This window comes from Miscanthus floridulus, chromosome 3, assembly GCF_019320115.1.
Source record: "Miscanthus floridulus cultivar M001 chromosome 3, ASM1932011v1, whole genome shotgun sequence".
Classification (NCBI taxonomy): Eukaryota; Viridiplantae; Streptophyta; class Magnoliopsida; order Poales; family Poaceae; genus Miscanthus; species Miscanthus floridulus.
The window spans coordinates 152110369-152130924 of NC_089582.1; the positions used below are offsets into that span (position 1 = coordinate 152110369).

Genomic DNA, 20556 nt, shown 5'->3' on the forward strand with positions numbered 1-20556 from the left:
GCTGGCCCAGATACACAATAATAGGCCAAGACCATGATCCGGTCCCTGACTGGCACCTGCGACCAGGGCCTCCCCGAACAGGCCACAACCCATCACATGAAAGAGGGATACAGAGCTAAAACGCTTCTACGGCCCGTCTAGGTCTAGGAGTTCGAAGGTTGGCCCACCGATGGATTTGACAACCACTCCAGGCACCTTTAGAGTGAGGGGTAGAAAGGGTCACCCTCTGGGTCAGGGGCTCTGCCTCGCCCGACCTCTGGGTCACGGGCTTTGCCTCGCCGGACCTTTGGGTCCGAGGATACGCCAGACCTCTGCTCGCTGCTCTTTCTCGACCGACACGATCGGGGCCAACTCAGTGTGGGCCCAGGGCGCAGGTGGAGCAGATAAGATAAGGAGCTCAAGTCAACCGTAATACCGAGGATCGTACCTTGACATACCCTGCGCACCTACAGAACGGTGTCACCAGGCTATGATAGACGGACACTATACAACCTCCCAGACGCTTCAGAACAAACAATATTGTAGGCGTCGACGTTTGTCGTACCAGGTGAACACGGTAGAGCCTGTCAGATGCGTCTGAACATAAACAGTATTGTGGGCGTCGACGATCATCTTGTACCCGACAGCGTGGGCAACAAGACGAGGTAGCACACGTACGCACTCTCTCTCTCTCTTTCTTTGACTTGTAAGGCCATCCCCTTAAACTATAAAAGGGGATGCGCTCTCTCCCAACAGAAAAAAACCGCTAGACAACTCAAAGACTGAACGACTTGAGGACTCGACAGCTCAACGGCTCTTGACCCCGACAGCTACACAGTCTACACGTTCTAAGCAGCTGATAAGCTCGGATACACAGAGCATACGCTCCGACACTTAGCGCACGTTTGAGCGTCCGTCACTCTCGGCCACTCGGTTGAGAGTCCGACCGGGTCTCTAACACCCCTTTTCATTCTTCACTCGTTTGTAACATCACAGCAAACTTCAAGCACCTAGGCTCGGGAATAAAGTCCCCGACTGACCTCAACTGGAAGTAGGGCCTGTTACCTGAACCAGTATAAATCATGTGTCATTGAGTGCTAAGCCACATCCGATCACAACGCACGGCAAAACTATAAATATTTACTTGTTGATCACTTTTCGCACCGACACTATTAATCTGTGTAATGTCTTCTATAAAGTTATTGCCAAATCTCTTGCGAATAGACTAAAGCCCCACCTCCCTAGTTTCATTAACCACTCCCAGGCTGCTTTCATTAAGAATAGGCACATCTCTTCTAATATTATTATTACTCAGGAGATCATCCACTCCTTTAGCTCAAGTCCTGAAACCAGAAGGCCTTTCTCCTGAAGATTGATCTTGCTAAGACCTTTGACCGCCTCAACTAGGATTTCATTGCTGATGCCCTCAGCTGTCTTGGCTTACATTTCAATCTTATCAACCTTATTCATGCTTGCATCTCTGCCAATACCTTCTCTATTTTAGTGAACGGTGAGGCCACCGAGTCCTTCGCACCTCAACGTGGTATCCGCCAAGGCTGCCCTCTATCTCCTAACCTTTTCGTCACTGCTATCAACGAACTCTCTATTCGTCTTCAGGATGCTTTGCTTGCTGCCTGCCACCCTGAACGGCATAACTCTAGGGCCCGGCTGCCCTCCCATCCGCTCCCTGCTCAGCAGTCTCCCGTGTCCATATCTCCAAACTAATCACCAAAATCCAAAACTTAAACTCGAAATTTAGCTTATCCAAAAGCCGTGTTCAGAAAGTGCAGACATTTGTATAGCATCATCTTTTTCAAAAGAGAATCGATACAAAGGGTGAGAGAGAGATATGTGCAGGACAATAGAATGAATAGATCCATGCGGAAATTAACAAAACGGGGCAGAGAACGCAAACCTGTGATGCGGAGACGATGCCCTTGTCGCCCGCACGGCCGTGGCAGGGAAGGTGACTCGCTGCTGGAGGCGGGAGGGGGATAATGGGGGAGCCGGGGCGCAGGGACGGACGCGGACCCTACATGGCGAGCTCGCGGACGCCCGGAGGCCGAGGTGGCGCATCTCTGGGTCGCCGGGTGGGACGGGTATGGTAGGGTAGTCGAGCGCACAATTGACGGCGAGGTTAGCCGCCGTATCATCAGTGACCCAGTTGCGTCAGAGGTCGTCGGAGGTCGTCGGCTTGGAAGTCGATGCTTTAGGTAACAGCGAAGAGGGCCGGGACAGTGCAAGATCACTCATCTCAGCTCCAAAGAGTAGGTGAGGCACATTGCAAGTTCATGTCAATGCAATATCCGTTGTTATTTTCGTATGGAGAAGATGAATTCCATGAGAACCTTCACTGCATGTCATGTCTGACAACATCAAACGACAGAAGGTCACCATGGCAGAATATTGTTCATACCGACTGCGTGATAGAGCCAATGATTTCAACACCCCTCTTAGTTGCAGCAGGCTAACACAAGCATATATCGTTGATGCCTACTGCTGCTGCGTTGAAGATGAGCGACTCAGACATTTTAGAAAGGATTCTTTCCAGAAAAAATACAGATCAAGTCCCTATAAATCTTTAGTTGAGGCTGCTAATAGTGGCATCTCTCATGCCTCAGATGTAGGGCAAGTAACCTTCTTACCAGGTTCATTCACAGGAAGCCCCAGATACTACTACCAGAACTATCAAGATTGTGTTGCAATATGTCGTAGGTTTGGATGTCCGGACCTATTTATCACCTTCACATGCAATGCTTTGTGGCCAGAAATTGAGGAAGCCTTATCGTCTATACCAGACCAGCAGGCTTCTGACAGACCTGATATTGTTGATCGAGTCTTTGAGATGAAGCTCAAACTGCTCGTGAATGATATAGAGAAGAATGAATTTTTTGGACCCACACTTGCAGGTATTGTTCCATGATATCATCATTTCTTCCCCAACATACTATTATCACCCTACTTCACTGATGAAATCTACTTCCGTTCAAACTCCGATGCCCCTAATTGTTGCTACCCATTCATTTATACAGTTGTCTACATGATTGAATTTCAGAAGAGAGGTCTGCCACATGTACACCTGATACTCTGGCTCAAAAAAGGATAGTCCTCTTGATGCTGCTCAGATAGATGCGTTCATATCGGCCCAGCTTCCAGATCCAGCTACTGATCATACAGGTTACGAAGCAGTGTCAAAGTTCATGATTCATGGCCCTTGCGGATCTCTACATCCCTCCTCTCCTTGCATGAAGAATGGAAAGTGCGACAATTTCTACACGAAACAGTTTTGCGAGCAGACAACAGTGCTACCAAACAGTTACGTTAATTATGCTCGCCCAAATAATCGAACGCAATGGCAGGAGCTCTGTCTTTCAATTAAGATAGGAAAAGATAGTTTATGTACCAGGACACTCCAGATGAGGGTTTCAAACCCCCCAAGCATGTAAAGGAGGGAAACACACGCCCCAAAGGGGGAACAACAGCTAAACATAGTGAGTGGCTCGCTTGCCCAAATAATGGTATCACTGCCCACAAAAATGGGGTTCAGATTGATAACACATTTGTGGTGCCACATAATGTAGACCTATTGTTCAAATACCAAGCACATATAAATGTTGAGAGTGTCAATCGCAATGGAATGGAGAGATATCTTATTCAAGTACACAAACAAGGACCCCGATTCTGCTAAAGCTACGCTTCAGAGAAAGAGAGGTAGCTCCGACAATACCTCTGAGACATTTAATGAGATTAAGGAATACTTGGACTGCAGATGTGTAACTCCTAATGATGCTGCATGGTGACTACTTCAGTTTGATATACATTACACTGATCCAGCTGTGGAGCGACTTCCTGTTCATCTTCCTCTACAAAATGGTGTCTTATACACTGAAGATGACTATCTTGATCAAGTAATTAATGTTCCATCTAAGCTCATCACGAAATTAACATCATGGATAGATGCAAACCAACATCACCCAGAAGCTCGAGAACACACTTATGTAGAATTCCCTGAACACTGGATATGGCATACGGATGGCAAATTCTGGGATAAACGTCGCAATAATCGTGTCAAAGTTGGTCGTCTTGCTAATGTTGCTCCCAATCAAGGGGAGAGATTTTACCTACGAATGTTGCTGCACATAGTCAAAGGACCGCGGTGCTTTTCTGAAATACGCAATGTTGCTGGGCATCAGCACCCAACATTTCGTGCTGCATGTGACGCGTTGGGCTTGCTTGGTAATGACCAGGAGTGGTTCCACGCCATGTCTGATGCAGCGCATTGGGCATTTCCATGCCAATTAAGACAGCTTTTTGTCACATTGTTGCTCTTCTGTGAACTCAGAGAACCCCTCGGAGTATTTGATCAATATGTGAGAGTAATGGGGGAAGACATGTTATATCGTGCAAAGCTGCTAGCTCCAGAGGCACCTGATGCAGTCATACAACAGCATATTAGATCCTGTGTCTTACATGAATTAGAAAAGCTGATTAGAGATGCTGGATATAGCCTACATCACTTCCATTTGCCCCAGCCAGATACAGCCTCTTCTGAAATAATTGCAAACAGATTGATAATGGAAGAGCTTTCGTATGCTGATGCAGCCACTGAAATAGAACAATGCATCACTCAGCTCAATATGGAACAGAGACATATTTACGATCTTATACAGCATTCGATCTCAAATAATTTAGGACACACCTTTTTCGTCTATGGATATGGTGGAACCGGTAAGACTTTTCTATGGAACACTTTGCTGAACAGTGTCAGGAGCAAGGGAAAGATAGCATTAGCAGTTGCATCCTCGGGAATAGCAGCACTGTTACTCCCAGGAGGTCGAACACCACACTCGCGCTTCAACCTTCCTCTAGACATCCAACCTCACTCTGTGTGTGCAATAAAAAAGAACACACAGTTGGCTGAGTTGATACAACATACAACACTGATTATATGGGATGAAGCACCTGTCAACCATAGGCACTGCTTCGAAGCGCTTGACCGCACACTCAGAGATATCATGTCATCCAACAACAATGAATCAGCAGCAAAACAGTTTGGTGGTATAACAGTTGTCCTTGGTGGTGATTTCCGACAGACCCTGCCAATTATTCCAAAAGCCAAAAAACCACAGATCTTGGCCGCATCGATCACCCGATCTCACTTATGGAGGAATTGCAAAGTGCTCCAGTTAACTGAAAACATAAGGCTTAGATGCCCCGACCTTTCAGAATCTAGAAGAATTGTGCCGGATAATTTTGCCAAGTGGCTCCTCTCAGTTGGTGATGGCACAGCTCATGGCAGCGGGCCCACAGACCTACCTGACACATCATGGGTTCAGATTCCAGACAAGCTTCTACTACCACCTGAACAAAGGAAACTTGAGAATTTGATTTCTTTTGTGTATGGGACGCCCCCAGAGGACTCCCAATTACCCACTTATCTATGTGAACGAGTAATATTAGCACCAACAAATGAGGTGGCTGTTGCTATAAATGCAAAAATCATTGGCCATATAGCCACCGAAGAGATGTCATACTACAGCTCAGACTCCATTGATGATCCAACATCCAACTACTGCACTCTAGAAGCCCTTTACCCTCAGGAGTTCCTCAACACTACTACAATGGGCAGTCTACCAGACCACCATCTGCAGCTTAAAATTTGTGTTCCCATAATGTTACTTAGAAATTTGAATCCCTCAAGAGGTCTGTGCGATGGAACTAGACTCATAGTGACACAGCTCACACACTGTATCATCGAAGCTCAGATAATTACCGGAAAGGCTAAAGGAACTAAGACTTATATTCCAAGAGTAATCACTATTTCATCTGATCCCAAGTGGCCCTTCAAGATAAAGCGACGACAATTCCCAGTCCGTGTTTCATATGCCATGACAATAAATGAAAGCCAAGGATAGACGCTTGCTACAGTTGGCGTCTACGTGCCAAATCCAGTGTTTTCTCACGGTCAACTTTATGTTGCATTCTCATGTGTTGCATCACCTGAAGGCTTACGGGTACTTATTGAAAATAGCTCTGACGGATATGAAAATCAGACACATAACGTTGTCTACTCTGATATTTTAAATGACATAGCAGCAAATAGCCACTAAATCTAGGTACTGCTGCCTACATGCAGTTTTCCTTGAACTGTTCATTTTTAAAATTTATAACTATGTGTTGAAACATTTCCAGGTAATGTGGCAGCAAACAGTGAACCATGGCTACTCCACAGGTACCTGCGCCTGTTACCACTCCTAAATTTGTCATGTCATATAATACCCACACATACCTGATCACACCAACCAAAATATAGAGCGCACTGCACAACTATGGAGACAGTCTTACACACGTTTACTTTTCATATTCATTGTACACAACACTGACTATCAGTTAAAAAAAGAAAGCCTCCAGATCTCACCTCATAGCCTAAATCCACCACCAAAATGGCTTTGTCCAGGTTCACCTACACATTCCTTTATGCTACTCTCTTATTTGTTCTCCTGCTTCCTCCGATTCCTCACAATGATGTATCCTGTTATTTCTTCTCTACCTTCCTCCAGTGTCCTCTCCATGGACCTGTTCGGAGACCTTCCAGACCATTCATGCTTACTGCATCTGTCTAGGATGCTATCTTTTATGATTACCTAAAACCGTAGTTTCTACCAAATTAGGCATGACACCTATCCATAACAACATTACTTAAGATGACAAAGCACCTACTGACTCCTGATCTTCATATAGCCTCCCTGCTGCTATATTTTTTCCCAAATGTCTGCCTTCAGCATCCATGTACATAAACATCCATTTAGTTTTTCTTTCGTGGTCCAATTTAGCTAAAATCTTCTTATCCTTTTTTTTTGGTGGTACAGTTTCCAGTCTCCTCTGCAAATGGGTGCATTGGTACATCAGTGACCGTCCTTTCCTCATGAATATCATTATATGTTTTTTGCAGGGCAAAAAAAAATGTTTCGTACTTTTCTATTAGGTATTTGGGTATAATGTTGGCCCTAACTAATCGTAAGTATCCTAAACTACCTTATCTTTGCTATCCGAATTTAACACTAAGCATATTTACAGGTTTTTTCCTTATTTGCATCCTATGATGATTCAAGCTTATGTACTTTATAGGTATATGCATATATCATATGAAATAAAATCTCAGCAGGTACAGATCGTAGACATTCTTCCACATGACCATAGTGTGATTGTATTATCAGGGTTTCGTTGATTGCTCCCAGCAAAATCATATCTTCGACATAATTAGTATACTGCCATCCTAAACTCCTGCAAATAGTGTGTCAGTTTGTCTCTGTTATGTTGCTGAAACTCTCCTTTTCTGTGAGCCTAACTTTTTCCTTATTGTTCAATACTATATGCTGACATAAATAAGAAAGGCTACACCTCAAATAGGTACTAAAATGAATTGATCCCAGTTTGACACTGCTTAAATCTTAAAAGAAGGCTTACAGATCTAACTCCCATCCTGAATCCTACAAAATTCAGCTTTGTTTCATAGTCACTACATGGTGATTACTACAACATGAAAGGACTTTGTTATTTGAAAGTCTAATCTTCCTGTTAATCTCCTTTATACATATTATAAATTCTGCTAATCAATAGTCGCTTAAGAAACATTTACGATGTTGGCAGTTCTACTACACTAAATTTATTAGACATGCCAACACGTTCTCTGTATGAAGCACTTTAGTTGGGATGGCATTTTTCAGAGGAAAGCTGAACTCCAGTGTTTATCGGAAAAAAAAGTGATATAGTAATACTTAGACACAGTGATACTGTAACCCAAACATATCTTGAGGTAGTTGATTTATTGTCCTGCTGTAATTGATCGACTCTGCAGAAAAGGTGGTACGGAGAAACTAACGGTGTTTTTGGAAGTATGGAGCAATGGGATGCTATACCGAATACTGATACTGCAACTGTGTTCAGGCCTTCAGAAAGGTGAAATTACTGAGAAAAACTCCAGCTATCAAATTATATGTATACATATATATGTACGCACAATGAATTACTCATCTATAATGATGATATATAGAAATATGTGTGTGCATGCTCAATTACTCATCTATACATATATGTCGGCTGTCTCTGTCTAGCCGGCGGCAATTGCCGCGGGGTTCTGGCTAGTGCATGATAGATCTTCATGTCTCCGCCTTGGATTGCATGTAAAGTTGCCTGCACTGCGGCTGCATGCTCCGATCCGATCCTGCACACGTTCATAGTCATAACTGCTGCCTTTTCTTTTTCGACGGAGCAACAACCGGGGCGCAGGGCGCAAGGAGTGGGGGCACGCGATACATATACCATACGTACATACATGTTGCCAGTTACACGGCACCACCATTATATTGTTGCTTCAACGCATATACTAGGGATGCACGCAAGATGCATGCCTCCAATCAATGACGACATCGATCTATGAGATCATCAAAACACTATATATACACGGACATATGTACGTACAGGAAATGTATATATACTTGGATGTCTATAGCTAGCTAATAATAATTCATTACACTACAGTTGCCAATTAATTAATTAGTTAATTAATAGGATATATATACTAGTGCAGAAAATTTCTGCAGCCTGCAGCATAGAACATATGGAAACAACAGCAACTGCTCCAGCAAATCATTAGTAGCATACCCTCAACCATAAGATTTTACAGTTTGTCTGTGGTTATCTGATCATGATGTCATAAACGGATCGAGTATGCCTCTATCCTCTCAAAATCGGGGAAATAATGTTATACAAAATGCGAAACAATGGCATTCAATCGTTTGTTCACCACACGTTCACCATTTCCACCTGATCAAAATAGCATCCAGTTGGTCCGTCATCAGGGAGCAGAGCTAGCATGACTGGCCCTCTTGCACCTTGTTCAGGCGTCAGGACCCCCAGATTCCAGTTGATGTCCGTCTTTACAAAGCCAGGCCGCACACAGTTGATGCGCATCTCCGGATACCTCCTTGACATAATCCTGGTGTACAGATTGATGACCATTTTCGATACACTGTAGGCTGGTAGCATCATGGGCCACCCGGCCTCTTCTAGCTGCCCGCTCTTCAGGTCCTCCAAGAATGTGTTGAGCACTACTTCTATCCGATCCTCGTCCCAGATGTCGATGTTGCTCAAATCGTTTCGCAGCTTCTCATTTGGCATTCTCTGGCAACAATATCAAATGCATGCATGAGCTACGATGAATGAGGGTGAGTAACATAGATATCTTCTCTGTCCGTGCACAAATTCAGGAGTTTCAGGGTAGAAAAAAGGAAAACAAATATAGCTGATGCACCTTCAGCTCCGACGCAAGTGAGGAGGCATTGACAATCCTTGCTCCTGATGTAGATAGCTTCAAAAGGGGAAGAAGAGCCTCTGTTACTCGTTTGCATCCATAGTAATTGGTATTGAGACAGTTGAATGCCTCATCATTGGTATTCTGGAATACTTCTTTGAGAAGATTAGCCGCCCTGCCAGATGTCTGAAACACAAACATTCATTTATGAGTGACCGAAGGCCGAAGCACTTATCATTGCTTGTAGTACCAATAACAGGGTATTTATGGCCACATAATGAAAAAACAAACTGTAATTCAACAGACCCAATACAGAAAAACGCAAAGTAATTAAATTATATATTGAGATTCTGACTCCAAAAGACTGCAGATGCATTCTGAACCTGAAATAAACAGAAGCTGCCAAATCTAAAGAACAATCTAAGTACCAATGTCTCTGCATCAATGTTGAGAGCTTTCAGGCCTTCCTCATCTGCTACAATTCCTGAAATAGCTGCATTGTTCACCTGTATCACCCACCATATCATCAATTATGTGTACTCAAAAACACAAAGTGGTGTCATTTAATTCAAAAATAGGAGATTTACCAAGATGTCGAACTTCCCATATCTTCTTTCAATATACCGGGCCAATGTGGCGACACTGTCATCATCTCTGACATCGAGCTGATGGAAGATTATATTTGGGAGTTCGGATTCACGGCGAAGGGTCTCGGCGGCATCTTTTCCTCGTTTCTCGTCCCTTGCTGTAAGGATAACTGTCACACCCTGGAGAGCAAGCTGGCGGCATACTTCTAGGCCAACTCCTTTGTTTCCTCCTGTGACCACCGCGAGTCTGGCGCACTGGCCAAATATTAGTATCCATGTTCATTCACGAAAGAACAACATGGCCCTAGAAGCAATATAATTAAAATCACCTTTCAGGAATCGCTTCAGCAGAGTCATGCCTCACTGCGTCAAGCCTGCGGATGAACGTGATTTTTTGTTGCTGCATCAGATGAATGAAGCGGCAAAAAATACCTAGAGGCTAGAGATGCAACAGCGGGAGGTGGGAACGTAAATCTTGGTGTATGGTCCATGGTCCCAAAATTGCCACAATGCTACATGTATCCTTCTCTCTATTTTCATCCATTATCTAAAAAGTTGTTTTGTTTTAGGAAACAAGGATGTGACTCAAAATGCCTTGTTGTCGTTAAGAGATCTGAAAGGAAAACTGAATGGTGGACTAGAAAAATTGGCACTGCAGATTGCTATACAACTGCTTTTGCTTGACCTGGCACAACAATTTGCACACATTTATAGTATATGGCCATTCAAACTGCACATAAACCATTGGGTCAGACCAGAGAAAGACTGTCTTTTGCCTGTATACTATACTGCTAGCACTGCATAAGAGTGCCGTCTACAGCTACAGCATGAACTGAGGATGAAGCAGGCGGATGAAGCAGAGGGTGAGGAACTGAGGATGGGGGCTGGGGCTACGACCTGTGCGGATACGAGTCCTGCGTCGCGCCGGCGGCAACGTGCGCAGCTTTCTCCATGAGGTGGGATCGGATCGGACCCGCGGTTGCTGTGGGGAGAGGAGTGGAGTTCCGTTGAGCGGCGGCGGACACTGCAGGAAGATTCGTTGACCAGTGGTGGAGCGGAGAGGAAGGGGTTGGAGGTCAGCAGTGTTGGGTTGCGGCACCGCCGGCCTACGGTTGGCTGGTTCGTATAGGGCTGGTTTAAGAACTGTGTTCGACAAAAATACTATTTTTACTAGAAATTTATGATTATTTACGGAGGAGTCGCATCCAAACGAACAGCCGTCGCGCCTCACGGTCGCTCCGTCCGTGTACGGTGGTGGGGGGCCACGGCCCAGAAGTCGCTTTCTGGCCGTGCTCGCTCGCTGCAGCTATTTCCCTACGAAAAAGTCTAATATTACCTCCCTTAACTTTAACGAAAATTCGTTTTTCCTCGTTGTACTCCAAAACCAAATAAAACATCTCCCTCAATTTTTAAAATCATTCATCTCACCTCCCTAGCCCGAGTATAAGTGGTTTTGAAGACGATTTTGTTTTTTTATTTTTTATTTATTTTGATTAAATCTTTAAAAAATCATAAAATTACAGAAAAATTATAAAATAGAAAATCCAATCTTGTTGGTAGTTTCTATGGTCCAATTATGGTGAAATTTTTATGATGGACTAATTATTTTATACTTAAACTGTAGTAAAAAATTCATACTCAGTGGATCATATATAATTTAGTTATAGATTTTATTTAGGTTTGTGTTGGTTAAATATAAATAAATATATAACTAAGTTATACATGATCCAATGAGTATGAAATTTTTACTACAGTTCAATCATACAATAATTAGCTCACTATAAAAAATTCATCACAATTAGACCATAGAAACTGCAGCTATAAATTATTCCAATTAATTACAGAAAAATATAGATCTAAAGCCACAGCAAAAACATTTTACTAAAGCAAACCATATCATATATTTATGTGGAGTCCAACAAAATTAGATTTTTTATTTTATTATTTTTCTATAATTTACTATAATTTTTTAAAGATTCAGCCGAAATAAATAAAAAAGAACAAAGAATAAAATCGCCTTCAATAACAGGCGATGAGAGAGGTGTTTTGCTCGATTTTACAGTCGAGGAAAAACGAAATTTTACGATAGTGGAGGAGGTAACTTGGACTTTTTGTTCCTTTCCCCTGCCACCAACCAGTGCCCTGCCCTTCGTCCCGATCTCATCGTATCCATCCGCCAATGCTGCGCCGCAACCCTACCCGCATCGAGCTCAGCTCCGACGACCGCTACGAGCTCGAAGAGCACCTCCGCGCCGCCGCGGGGAGCACCCCAGCAGCCACCATCAAGGATCCGGCCGGCTACACCACCCCGTCCCCGGTCCCGGGCCCGCAGACCTCCAACCCCCTCCTCCACCTCCTCCACCCGCCGCCGGGCGCCGCGCCCACCAAGGCCCAACGCATCGGCATCGGCATCGGCCTCTCCACCCCGCCAGCCCGGGGCCCGAACCCGCGATCACCCCATCCTCCCCATGGAGGTTGAGATCAAGCTCCGCCTCCCCGACGCCGCCGCGCACCGCCGTCTGTCCGCTTTCCTCGCGCCCCGCCTACGCCGCACCCACGCCCAGCGGAACCTCTTCTTCGACGCCGCCGCGCGCACGCTCGCCGCCGCCACCGCCGCGCTCCGCGTCCGCCTCTACGACGGGCCCGACGACCGCGCCCCCGAGCGCGCCGTCCTCGCGCTCAAGCGCCGCCCGCGGATCGACGCCGGCGTCAGCCGCGTCGAGGAGGTCGAGGAGCCACTCGACCCCGCGCTCGCCCTCGCCTGCGCCGACGACCCCGCCCTCCTCGGCGGCCTCGACTCCCCCATCATCCGCCTCGTCGCCGCCGAGTACGGCGTTGGCGGGGACGCCGCGCCCTTCATCTGCCTCGGCGGCTTCAGGAACAGGCGCGCAGTCTACGACTACGAGCTCGAGGATGGCGGTGGCGGCCTCGTGCTGGAGCTCGACGAGACGCGGTTCGACTTCGGGACCAGCTACGAGCTCGAGTGTGAGACGGCGGAGCCTGACCGGGTCAAGGAGGTGCTGGAGAGCCTGCTCACGGTGGCCGGCGTGCCCTACGAGTACTCCCGGAGTAACAAGTTCGCTTGCTTCATGGCAGGGAAGCTGCTTCCTTGACTTTTGATATTTAACCCTGTATTTGCGCGCCCCAATTCGCAGGGAAGCTGCTTCCTCAGTGACGCTCGCTTTGATTAATAATAGCAAAATATAAGTGTGGCTTCTCATATACTTTGATTTTGGTTTATGCTTTGATTTTGTGGCAAATGAACTTAATCCTGAGCCTCGTCAAATTTGATTTCTCCCGAAACCCATGGTGGCAGGGCAACCCATCTTGGTATTTCATTACAAGAGCCCTTGTTAGACCATTGCCACCACATTCATTTTGTAGCTCAGAATTGTTACCTTGTGAGGGCGAATTTACATAGCATATATTTCTATATTGATCCGAGACAGATAATCATGAACCGAGACATTTGTATTGTAGTGTAAGAGTCAATGCTACAACCACAAAAGCAAAGTTTGTCAATACGCATCTCCTGTTCTTCCAATCGACGGAAGAATTGAGGTGCTGAGATTAGGGATTTAAGGTTCCGGGGTTACCAAGGGAAAATGGATGTACCGGTCTTAGAGAGGAGGTTTTGGAGGGGAAGGGAGGACTGGCGGTTCCATGGTGGGGCAGCAAGGCAGCGAGAGCCTCCTGGCGCGGGCTGCTGTGGACATCTGGATGGGAAGAGCTAGAGCGGTGGCGGGGGTGGGGGCGGTGGCGCCACCCGTTTAGCTCGGCCGTGGTGTTGAGCAGCGGTGGCGGGGATGCTGCAATGAAGAAGACTCGGTGACGGGAGGAGGCTGGCGGTAAGCGTGGGGATCCAATGCCTTCTGTTCATTAGGCGCGTGAAGAATAGTTATTGCCTTATTAATATACATAGCAGCATGTAGGATAAGACCTTGTTGATATAGATGCCAATAACATTTGGGCTCTCGATGAAATATGCTTACAAATTTATCAATCTCTTCTTCTACTATAACGGATCAGTCAAAATTATACTAGATCCATTTAAAAAAGGTCTTTTACTGAAAGTCTCTAATCATTATGCACCTGGGAAAATACACGCAGCGAATCGTCTCATCTACGTTAAAATCAAAGGCTAAAATAAAGCCTCACGAAACCCAATCCGACGGCCGATGGTAATTGTTTGATGGGAAAAAGTCTAAATGATCCCCTCACGTATCATTGGGTGTCTACTTAACCCCTCTATCTACAAAACCATGTATTTAGCACCTTAAAGTTTGCCAAGCCGGTTAGAAAACCCCCTGGCTGGTATTGCAGGGTGGTTTCCCCTGTCTGGACAGCCACCATGGCAGGCTAGCACACGCCGGCGCCCGAGCCCGCCCATCAGGTCATTCGAGCAAGCTGGTGGTCCCACCTCATGACCCGAGCTAGGAGGCAACCTTGCCCGCCTGGGCCGTAGGGGTAGGCATGCACGCGCCTGCGCGTGCGGGAACAGCTGCGCGCCAGTACTCACGCCGCCACGCGCCCAGTCGCAACCTGCGCACGCTTGCCAGGCGTCGCGCTCAAGCGCCCCTCGTTCAGCCAGCGCATGCCGGGGGTCACCGCCCGCGCACCCTTGACCAGGCTTCACCAGGCTTGACCCGAAAACCCTGGCCGCCGCCACACTCCAGTCGTCGTCGTGCACAGGCCTAAGGGGAGCACCAGCACGTCCTCCCTCCGTTTGCCGCGGGGGCGTCCTGCCTCCTGGAGCACCGGCCGCCGCAGGTCCCCAAGGCGCCCCCACGGCCACCCAGGCCGGCCTGGCGGCAACTCAGGTCGCCCCGCGCGGCGGGTGACCACAGCCGGCGGTCCGCCCCCGGTCTCGGCCGCCGCAGGCCCACAGGCCCGCCCCCGCGGAGGAGTACGCGATGGTGGAGCAGGCGGAGGCGCACGTCCGCCGGCTGCTGGACATCCTCGCCTGCACTAACAAATCGAGGTGAGTTCTCATGCACACACTTCAATGCACTAACAAAATTGGAGTTCGTTCGCATTGGTGTAGTAGCCATTCAATTTGATTTGCACTTTTGAGTTGAATCGCAACCCTGCAGTAGCCAATTTAGGCGTGTGGGTATGAGCATACGCCTAATGAAGGAGTGCATCTGTGCCCAGGTTAAGGTTTGCAATGAGAAGCTTCTCCACGTTGTTGCTTCAGTAAAGGGTTTCTACTTGCAGGGAAGCCACACAACGTTAGCCACTCCCTGGTGGACCTGCTGCAACAGCTCAGCAATGTGTTTGCTAATGTTAGTAACCTTGAATCTTAAATATGACTGGTACAAGAACAGCTTAACAAACAAAAAAAGACAGTAAAAAAATGAGGGAAACAATTGAGGTTACAACCTGCAGTTTGGGAATTTTGCCGTATGGATTCCGTGTAAAAACCTGCAGTCTGGTAAATTATATGACTGCCAATTATCGTGCTTTTTTTAATGAAAGCTTTTGTGGGTCACAACAGCTTTTGTACATCTGAAAAGAATTAGTATATGTGTTGGTGCTCAAGGGTCATCATCATACTGAATTGGTACCTGTGCTTCTTAGAAGAAGTATATTACTAGATTGTTAAACTGCAGCTTACAACTGTATTTATACCTTCAGAACTTGAACTTCGTTGCTTTAGTGGTACTATATAGAAGTTTCTACTGTTGTGATTTATATATATTTGCCATTGGAACTTGATCATTTTTGTCTTAAACATCGTCTGGTACATGCTCATGTGTACAGTGAATGGCTTAACCTTTATTTCCTGAGTGTATTTGCCATTGGAACTTGATCATTTTTTTATGTGCATGGACGAAGTGTCACCATAGCGTTAGCACGGGCATACATTTTATTGGTCATCCATGTATGGTTTTCCAGTGCATTTAATTTTGTGTACTTTCAGTTTCCAAATTATGCATCTCATATACTGTACTTTGGTAGTTCCGGGCAGCTAGGAGGGTGTCTGAAGATATTGGTGCTCAGCTTGTTCTTGGCTATCGCCCTATTGAAATAGCTGTATGTAGCTTATTAGCGGAACAATGGTTTATTTTAATGGTATATTGGTATTTGTACAGTGAGCTTGCATTGCTAACTCTGCAAAGTACAGCTGAGAATAGCTGAGAATATCTGGATATGATTTGACATATATAACTGAGAATCTCAGGTACTTCCATATTTCTGAATTCTAAATTCCATGAGCTTTCTGGTCTGGTTAAAATCCGTATCCTGTTCTTCATATAGGTGAATGGGCCTATACTGGTGGAGGACACTTGCCTATGTTTTAATGCACTCAAAGGCCTACTAGGTGATTTATTTCTACTATTGTTTTTCAAGGTCCTCTCATTAGCTATGTTCTCTAAATACTATCTGACACTCAAGATTTAGGATTTTTAGGTGCTGCATATCATATTGTTGTTAGAGAGATTTAAGCCTTTTCTGTTTGGAGCTCCCCTTACAGATTTATCTGGTTACGGAGTTAGAGAAATTTGCATGGCATAATAACATATATATAATATATATCTAAAACTAGCTGTTGGGGCTCTTCATCCTGAGAACATAAAGGTTTATGAACTAATGAACAATTAATGTATATCAAAGAAGCAAATAAGGGGGTGTTTGGTTCCAGTGACTAATTGTTAGTCCCTGTCACATCGAATGTTTGGATAATAATTTGGAGTATTAAATATAGACTAATTACAAAATTAATTGCACAAATGGAGACTAATTTACAAGGCGAATCTATTAAGCCTAATTAATCCATGATTTGACAATTTGGTGCTACAGTAAATACGTGCTAATGATGGATTAATTAGGCTTAATAGATTCGTCTCGCAAATTAGTCTCCAACTGTGCAATTAGTTTTATAATTAGCTCATGTTTAATCCTCCTAATTAGCATCCGAATGTAGTCCCTGGATTTTAGAACACAAATTGATTTGTTCTTTTCAAACTCCTTACCAATTGTCTTGAATGGATCAACTTAGGTAACATCAATTTCAGAGTAATTCCAGGTTCAGAATGATCAAATAAATATTGCTTCAGGTTAACTTACACCTCAAATGCAAACTTGCAGTCAATTTTATCGTTGTCGCTATGGAAGCCAGGTGGTGATGTGTCTTACTGCATATGTTAAGAACAAGGCATCTTTTGCAACATGCAATCTGGAATGACAAGTCTTTCCTCACTGTAAGTATAAAGCGCATCATTGCCGCAATTACTGACACTTATGTATTCAATAAAAACATTTGTGAACATAATTATTGTACTTGCAGTCGGTGAATGTCATGGATTATTCTATCCTTGTGGGAGTGGACAAAGGGAAGCATGGACTTGTGTGTGGCATCATTGATTATCTGAGGCAATGTACTTGGTTGATTATCTGAGGCAATATACTTGGTACAAACAACTGGAGACATGGGTGAAGACTTCTAGATATTGTGTATGGTCGCACTGTATCATCATGTATTGTTATATTTTTAATACAATATATATATGAATTGAGATGTTTCCTCTATTGTGTATGATTTTTTTAGTATCTTGTTCATTGGCAAACAAATATTTTCTTACAAATATTTTAGATATTTGTAAAGTCCGTAGCATTAGCACGGGCATTATACTGGTGCACTTAATAGGTCAGAAGTTTTCAAGGAAAAAAAGATGTTTTTGACCAGACATACAGTTGCAATTTAAAATCAATTCCAGATATCCATGGGCATTGGGAGAATCTCATACTTTTATCCAAATTTCATCTTTGATTTTCCTCTCATCTCAAAAGATCTTGTGAATTTCCCATTAAATTATTTTTGTTATTAGAGGACTTTGGGAAGCAAAAGAATTATTCTGTTGTAGCCTTGTAGGGACAGATTGATATTAACTCATATAGTCTTCTTGTCGTATTAGCAGCAAAGCTTATGAGCATGTGGTGTCTAAGACCTGTACTGAAAATATAAAAGTTGCTTCCTTAAGCAAATTATACAACAGCCTGATATACCGATGAAACTGGGTTTTGTAGCTCTGAAACTGTAATGATGGGAAAAAGCGTAATGCTATATCCTAGGTTAGAAAAAGGTTAACTCTTGTACTATCATCTACATCGATGAGAGGGTAATTTGTTGAATTCCTACAGCGTCAAATTGAAGATGGTGTCCATAAGCTTGCAGTTAAACAGGTTCAGCGAACAAGTATTGAGATAGTAGCCAATACCTATGAAACCATGATTTATAATATTGCTCCGGAGCCATGATTTATAATATTGCTCTAGAGGAGACTGACTTTTTCGGTAACTTGTACTCCCAATGTGTTCGTATGTTCTAGTTCATATGTACCTTTGTTAGATTTGGGGAACGTTTGTGGCCTATTACTACTGCACTAGTAGTGTTCATCAATCTCGTAGCAATAGCACTCACGATGCCTTTGTTTTCCCCCTTTTTTTTTTTAGAGATGTTGGATTTGACAAGTTTTTTCCCGCGCAATGCACCACCGCGGGCATCCGTCCTGGGTCCGGACGCTACATCCAACGCTGCGTGGCCTCATGTTGTCCACGTATTGTAGCATTGTATCCACCATACAAATATCCGATGTTCTTGTCTGGTGGCCATTTAGACTTATCCTATCCGGTTCCATCTCGTCTCTCTCCTCCGTCTCTCCATTCAAAGCAACAGGGAGAGGTAGAATGTTGTGGAGCTTGAGCATCTTCTCCTCGTCTCGAACTTACGCAGCCACCCGCTCCACGCGTGTCATGACCATACCCCACCCGCTCTCTGCTCGCTGCCGGCAAGCTCCGCATGCGCTGCCGACGTAGAGCCCCGTGTTGTTGACGCGCTCCACGCAGTCGACATTCACGCGTCATCACTGAGCTCTGCGCGTGTTGCTGGCGAGCTCTGCGCCGCCGTCGATGAGCTCCGCACTGACGACCTCCATGGCATCGAGCTTCATGTCGGCATCAAACTCTGCATCGACGAGCCTGGATTCGCCCAAGCAGCAAGAAGATGTTGCGTTGAAAGTGTATGTTGCAAGTGTATTTTTTTAAATGTTTCAGCTGTTACAGACGTGTGTTGTAAGTATTTTATCTAGATGTTGTATTTGTTTTATATATGTTGCAAATGTCTCATCTGAATGTTACATATGTTTTACACATATGTTGCAAGTGTTTCATCCGAATGTTGCATATGTTTTGCAATGGCTACACACGTATTTTCCCTGGTGTTTTAGACGTATGTTGAAATTGTTTCAATTGTTTCGTACGTATGTTGCAAGTGTCTTATTAAAATACTATAAAAGTAGATCTGGTGTTGCACATGTTGCAGTAGGACCTATCTGCCATACTCGCATGGTGCAGTTGATAGGTCCACATGCATGCACGTGGGTGTGAAGGGGCGCGAGCAACAGGCGTGGGAACAATACGGGCGCAAATCGAGCGCGGCACCGCGTGGGCACACGTAGGCATGGGAAATAGAGCGGCGTGGGCCCACGTGAAGCGCAGGCGTGCGGTCGGGCGGTTTTTTCTAGTGGGGGAAGGGAAGGGAGAAGGAGCCAGGGGGGCTGTCAACGTTCTGTGGGCTTGTATGCAGGCCGTTTCTGTAGGAATCGCTCCACTTTGGGCCCATATCATGGGAACTGGCCGTTGTGTTGTTATGTGCCAAGCCCACGGCAAATGCTCGGGTGCTCATCCAATCTCGTATTCAGAGAATCCGCAGCCCAAAAGGCAGCAAACACCAAGGTTATACTATGAATATGATATGATGACGAGGTGAGTTAATTCAGAAAAAAAAACTCTCTGCTCAAAAAAAGAAATTCAGAAAAACTCGACATTTTGGGGAAGACCTCCCCGAGACATTACAGTTAAATATAAATTTTCTTGAATTGTAGGGTCGAGAAAAGGCCTTGAAAGCTGGCTGTTTTTTTGGACGTGCCTGCAGTGCGTGTATATCTGAAGATGGGTACACACTACACGGTGAGAGACTGAGTTTTCTCTTTTTTGTTGCAACAAGCCAGGGTTCGACTCGCTACTAGAGGTTCAGTGAATTATCACTGTGTTTGCAGGTGAGGTAATAATTCAGGTAATAATTCAGGGAAAAACAAAAGAACTGGTCCCAAGTTATGTGAACATGGACAGGTGAATGCTAAAGATGATTTGGCACCGGATCCAAGCAACGGCAACGGAGCTCTGGCAACTTGTAGTACGTCCTACTACTACTGCTTCAGCCATGCAGAATTGCAGATGCAGTGCACTGGAGCTCTGAACGAACTCGATCTGAAGCAAATGCAAATGCAAATGCAAGCAAGCGGAAGGAGCGGGCGAGCGCGAGGTCCCAAACTCGCAATTCCCAAAGATCCGTGCCTCCGGTTTCCCCACGGGAACCGGATCCACCATGATCCAATGAGATCCTCGCGTGTCCGACGGCCAGGGAGCACGTCCCTGTCACTGCCACTTCCTCCACGCCCTCCCATCCTACCACGTGGCCCCGCCCGCAAGCGCGCCCCCCCTCCCCCACCCCCACCACACAGCGTCGTTCACTGAACCTGTGCGATCCGGGAGGCCGGCCAGAGAAGGAAAGAGAGCTCGTTATCTGTAAACTGAACTGAATTCCATCATCGGCATGCATGTCAGCATGTGCAGTGCAGCGATCGAGCGAACTGCTGCTACATGCGTTGATCC

General features: G+C 45.3%; 3 protein-coding genes across 6 annotated transcripts; 2 read left to right on the forward strand and 1 right to left on the reverse strand.

The window, feature by feature from the left end:
- Positions 1-2374: 2374 nt before the first annotated feature.
- LOC136544721 (uncharacterized) lies at positions 2375-7942 on the forward strand. The gene is made up of 6 exons (XM_066536785.1): positions 2375-2888; positions 3561-3637; positions 3789-5682; positions 6172-6211; positions 7108-7144; positions 7838-7942. Exons 1-6 carry the CDS (start codon positions 2375-2377, stop codon positions 7940-7942), a joined length of 2667 nt encoding a protein of 888 aa, XP_066392882.1.
- A 664-nt stretch (positions 7943-8606) lies between these two features.
- On the reverse strand, positions 8607-11164 carry LOC136547594 ((+)-neomenthol dehydrogenase-like). Its single transcript, XM_066539560.1, has 6 exons — positions 10777-11164; positions 10209-10253; positions 9880-10126; positions 9721-9798; positions 9293-9478; positions 8607-9162 (listed from the first exon to the last, which is right to left on the reverse strand). Exons 1-6 carry the CDS (start codon positions 10830-10832, stop codon positions 8782-8784), a joined length of 993 nt encoding a protein of 330 aa, XP_066395657.1. The 5' UTR covers positions 10833-11164; the 3' UTR covers positions 8607-8781.
- Positions 11165-12214: 1050 nt separating this feature from the next.
- On the forward strand, positions 12215-17412 carry LOC136542857 (triphosphate tunnel metalloenzyme 3-like). Of its 4 annotated transcripts, XM_066535497.1 has the most exons (6): positions 12215-14860; positions 15034-15164; positions 15975-16063; positions 16141-16204; positions 16972-17084; positions 17171-17412. In XM_066535497.1, the coding sequence occupies exon 1, from the start codon at positions 12348-12350 to the stop codon at positions 12990-12992; it is 645 nt and encodes a 214-aa protein (XP_066391594.1). In that variant the 5' UTR covers positions 12215-12347; the 3' UTR covers positions 12993-14860; positions 15034-15164; positions 15975-16063; positions 16141-16204; positions 16972-17084; positions 17171-17412. The 4 variants fall into 4 exon arrangements, with proteins under 4 accessions (XP_066391594.1, XP_066391593.1, XP_066391595.1 ...); XM_066535496.1 differs by having other exon boundaries at positions 15034-16063; XM_066535498.1 differs by lacking the exon at positions 15034-15164 and having other exon boundaries at positions 15841-16063.
- The last annotated feature ends 3144 nt before the right edge of the window (positions 17413-20556 follow it).

Coding starts and splice junctions, on each gene's coding strand:
- LOC136547594 (XM_066539560.1), bottom strand. CDS start 10,832: ATGGAGAAAGCTGCGCACGTTGCCGCCGGCGCGACGCAGGACTCGTAT. Junction 9,799..9,879: donor ATGGGAAGTTCGACATCTTG/GTAAATCTCCTA, acceptor TGGGTGATACAG/GTGAACAATGCAGCTATTTC. Junction 9,479..9,720: donor ACATTGATGCAGAGACATTG/GTACTTAGATTG, acceptor TTTGTGTTTCAG/ACATCTGGCAGGGCGGCTAA.
- LOC136542857 (XM_066535496.1), top strand. CDS start 12,348: ATGGAGGTTGAGATCAAGCTCCGCCTCCCCGACGCCGCCGCGCACCGC.
- LOC136544721 (XM_066536785.1), top strand. CDS start 2,375: ATGGCAGAATATTGTTCATACCGACTGCGTGATAGAGCCAATGATTTC. Junction 6,212..7,107: donor GAACCATGGCTACTCCACAG/GTACCTGCGCCT, acceptor TGTACTTTATAG/GTATATGCATATATCATATG. Junction 7,145..7,837: donor ATGAAATAAAATCTCAGCAG/GTACAGATCGTA, acceptor TCGACTCTGCAG/AAAAGGTGGTACGGAGAAAC.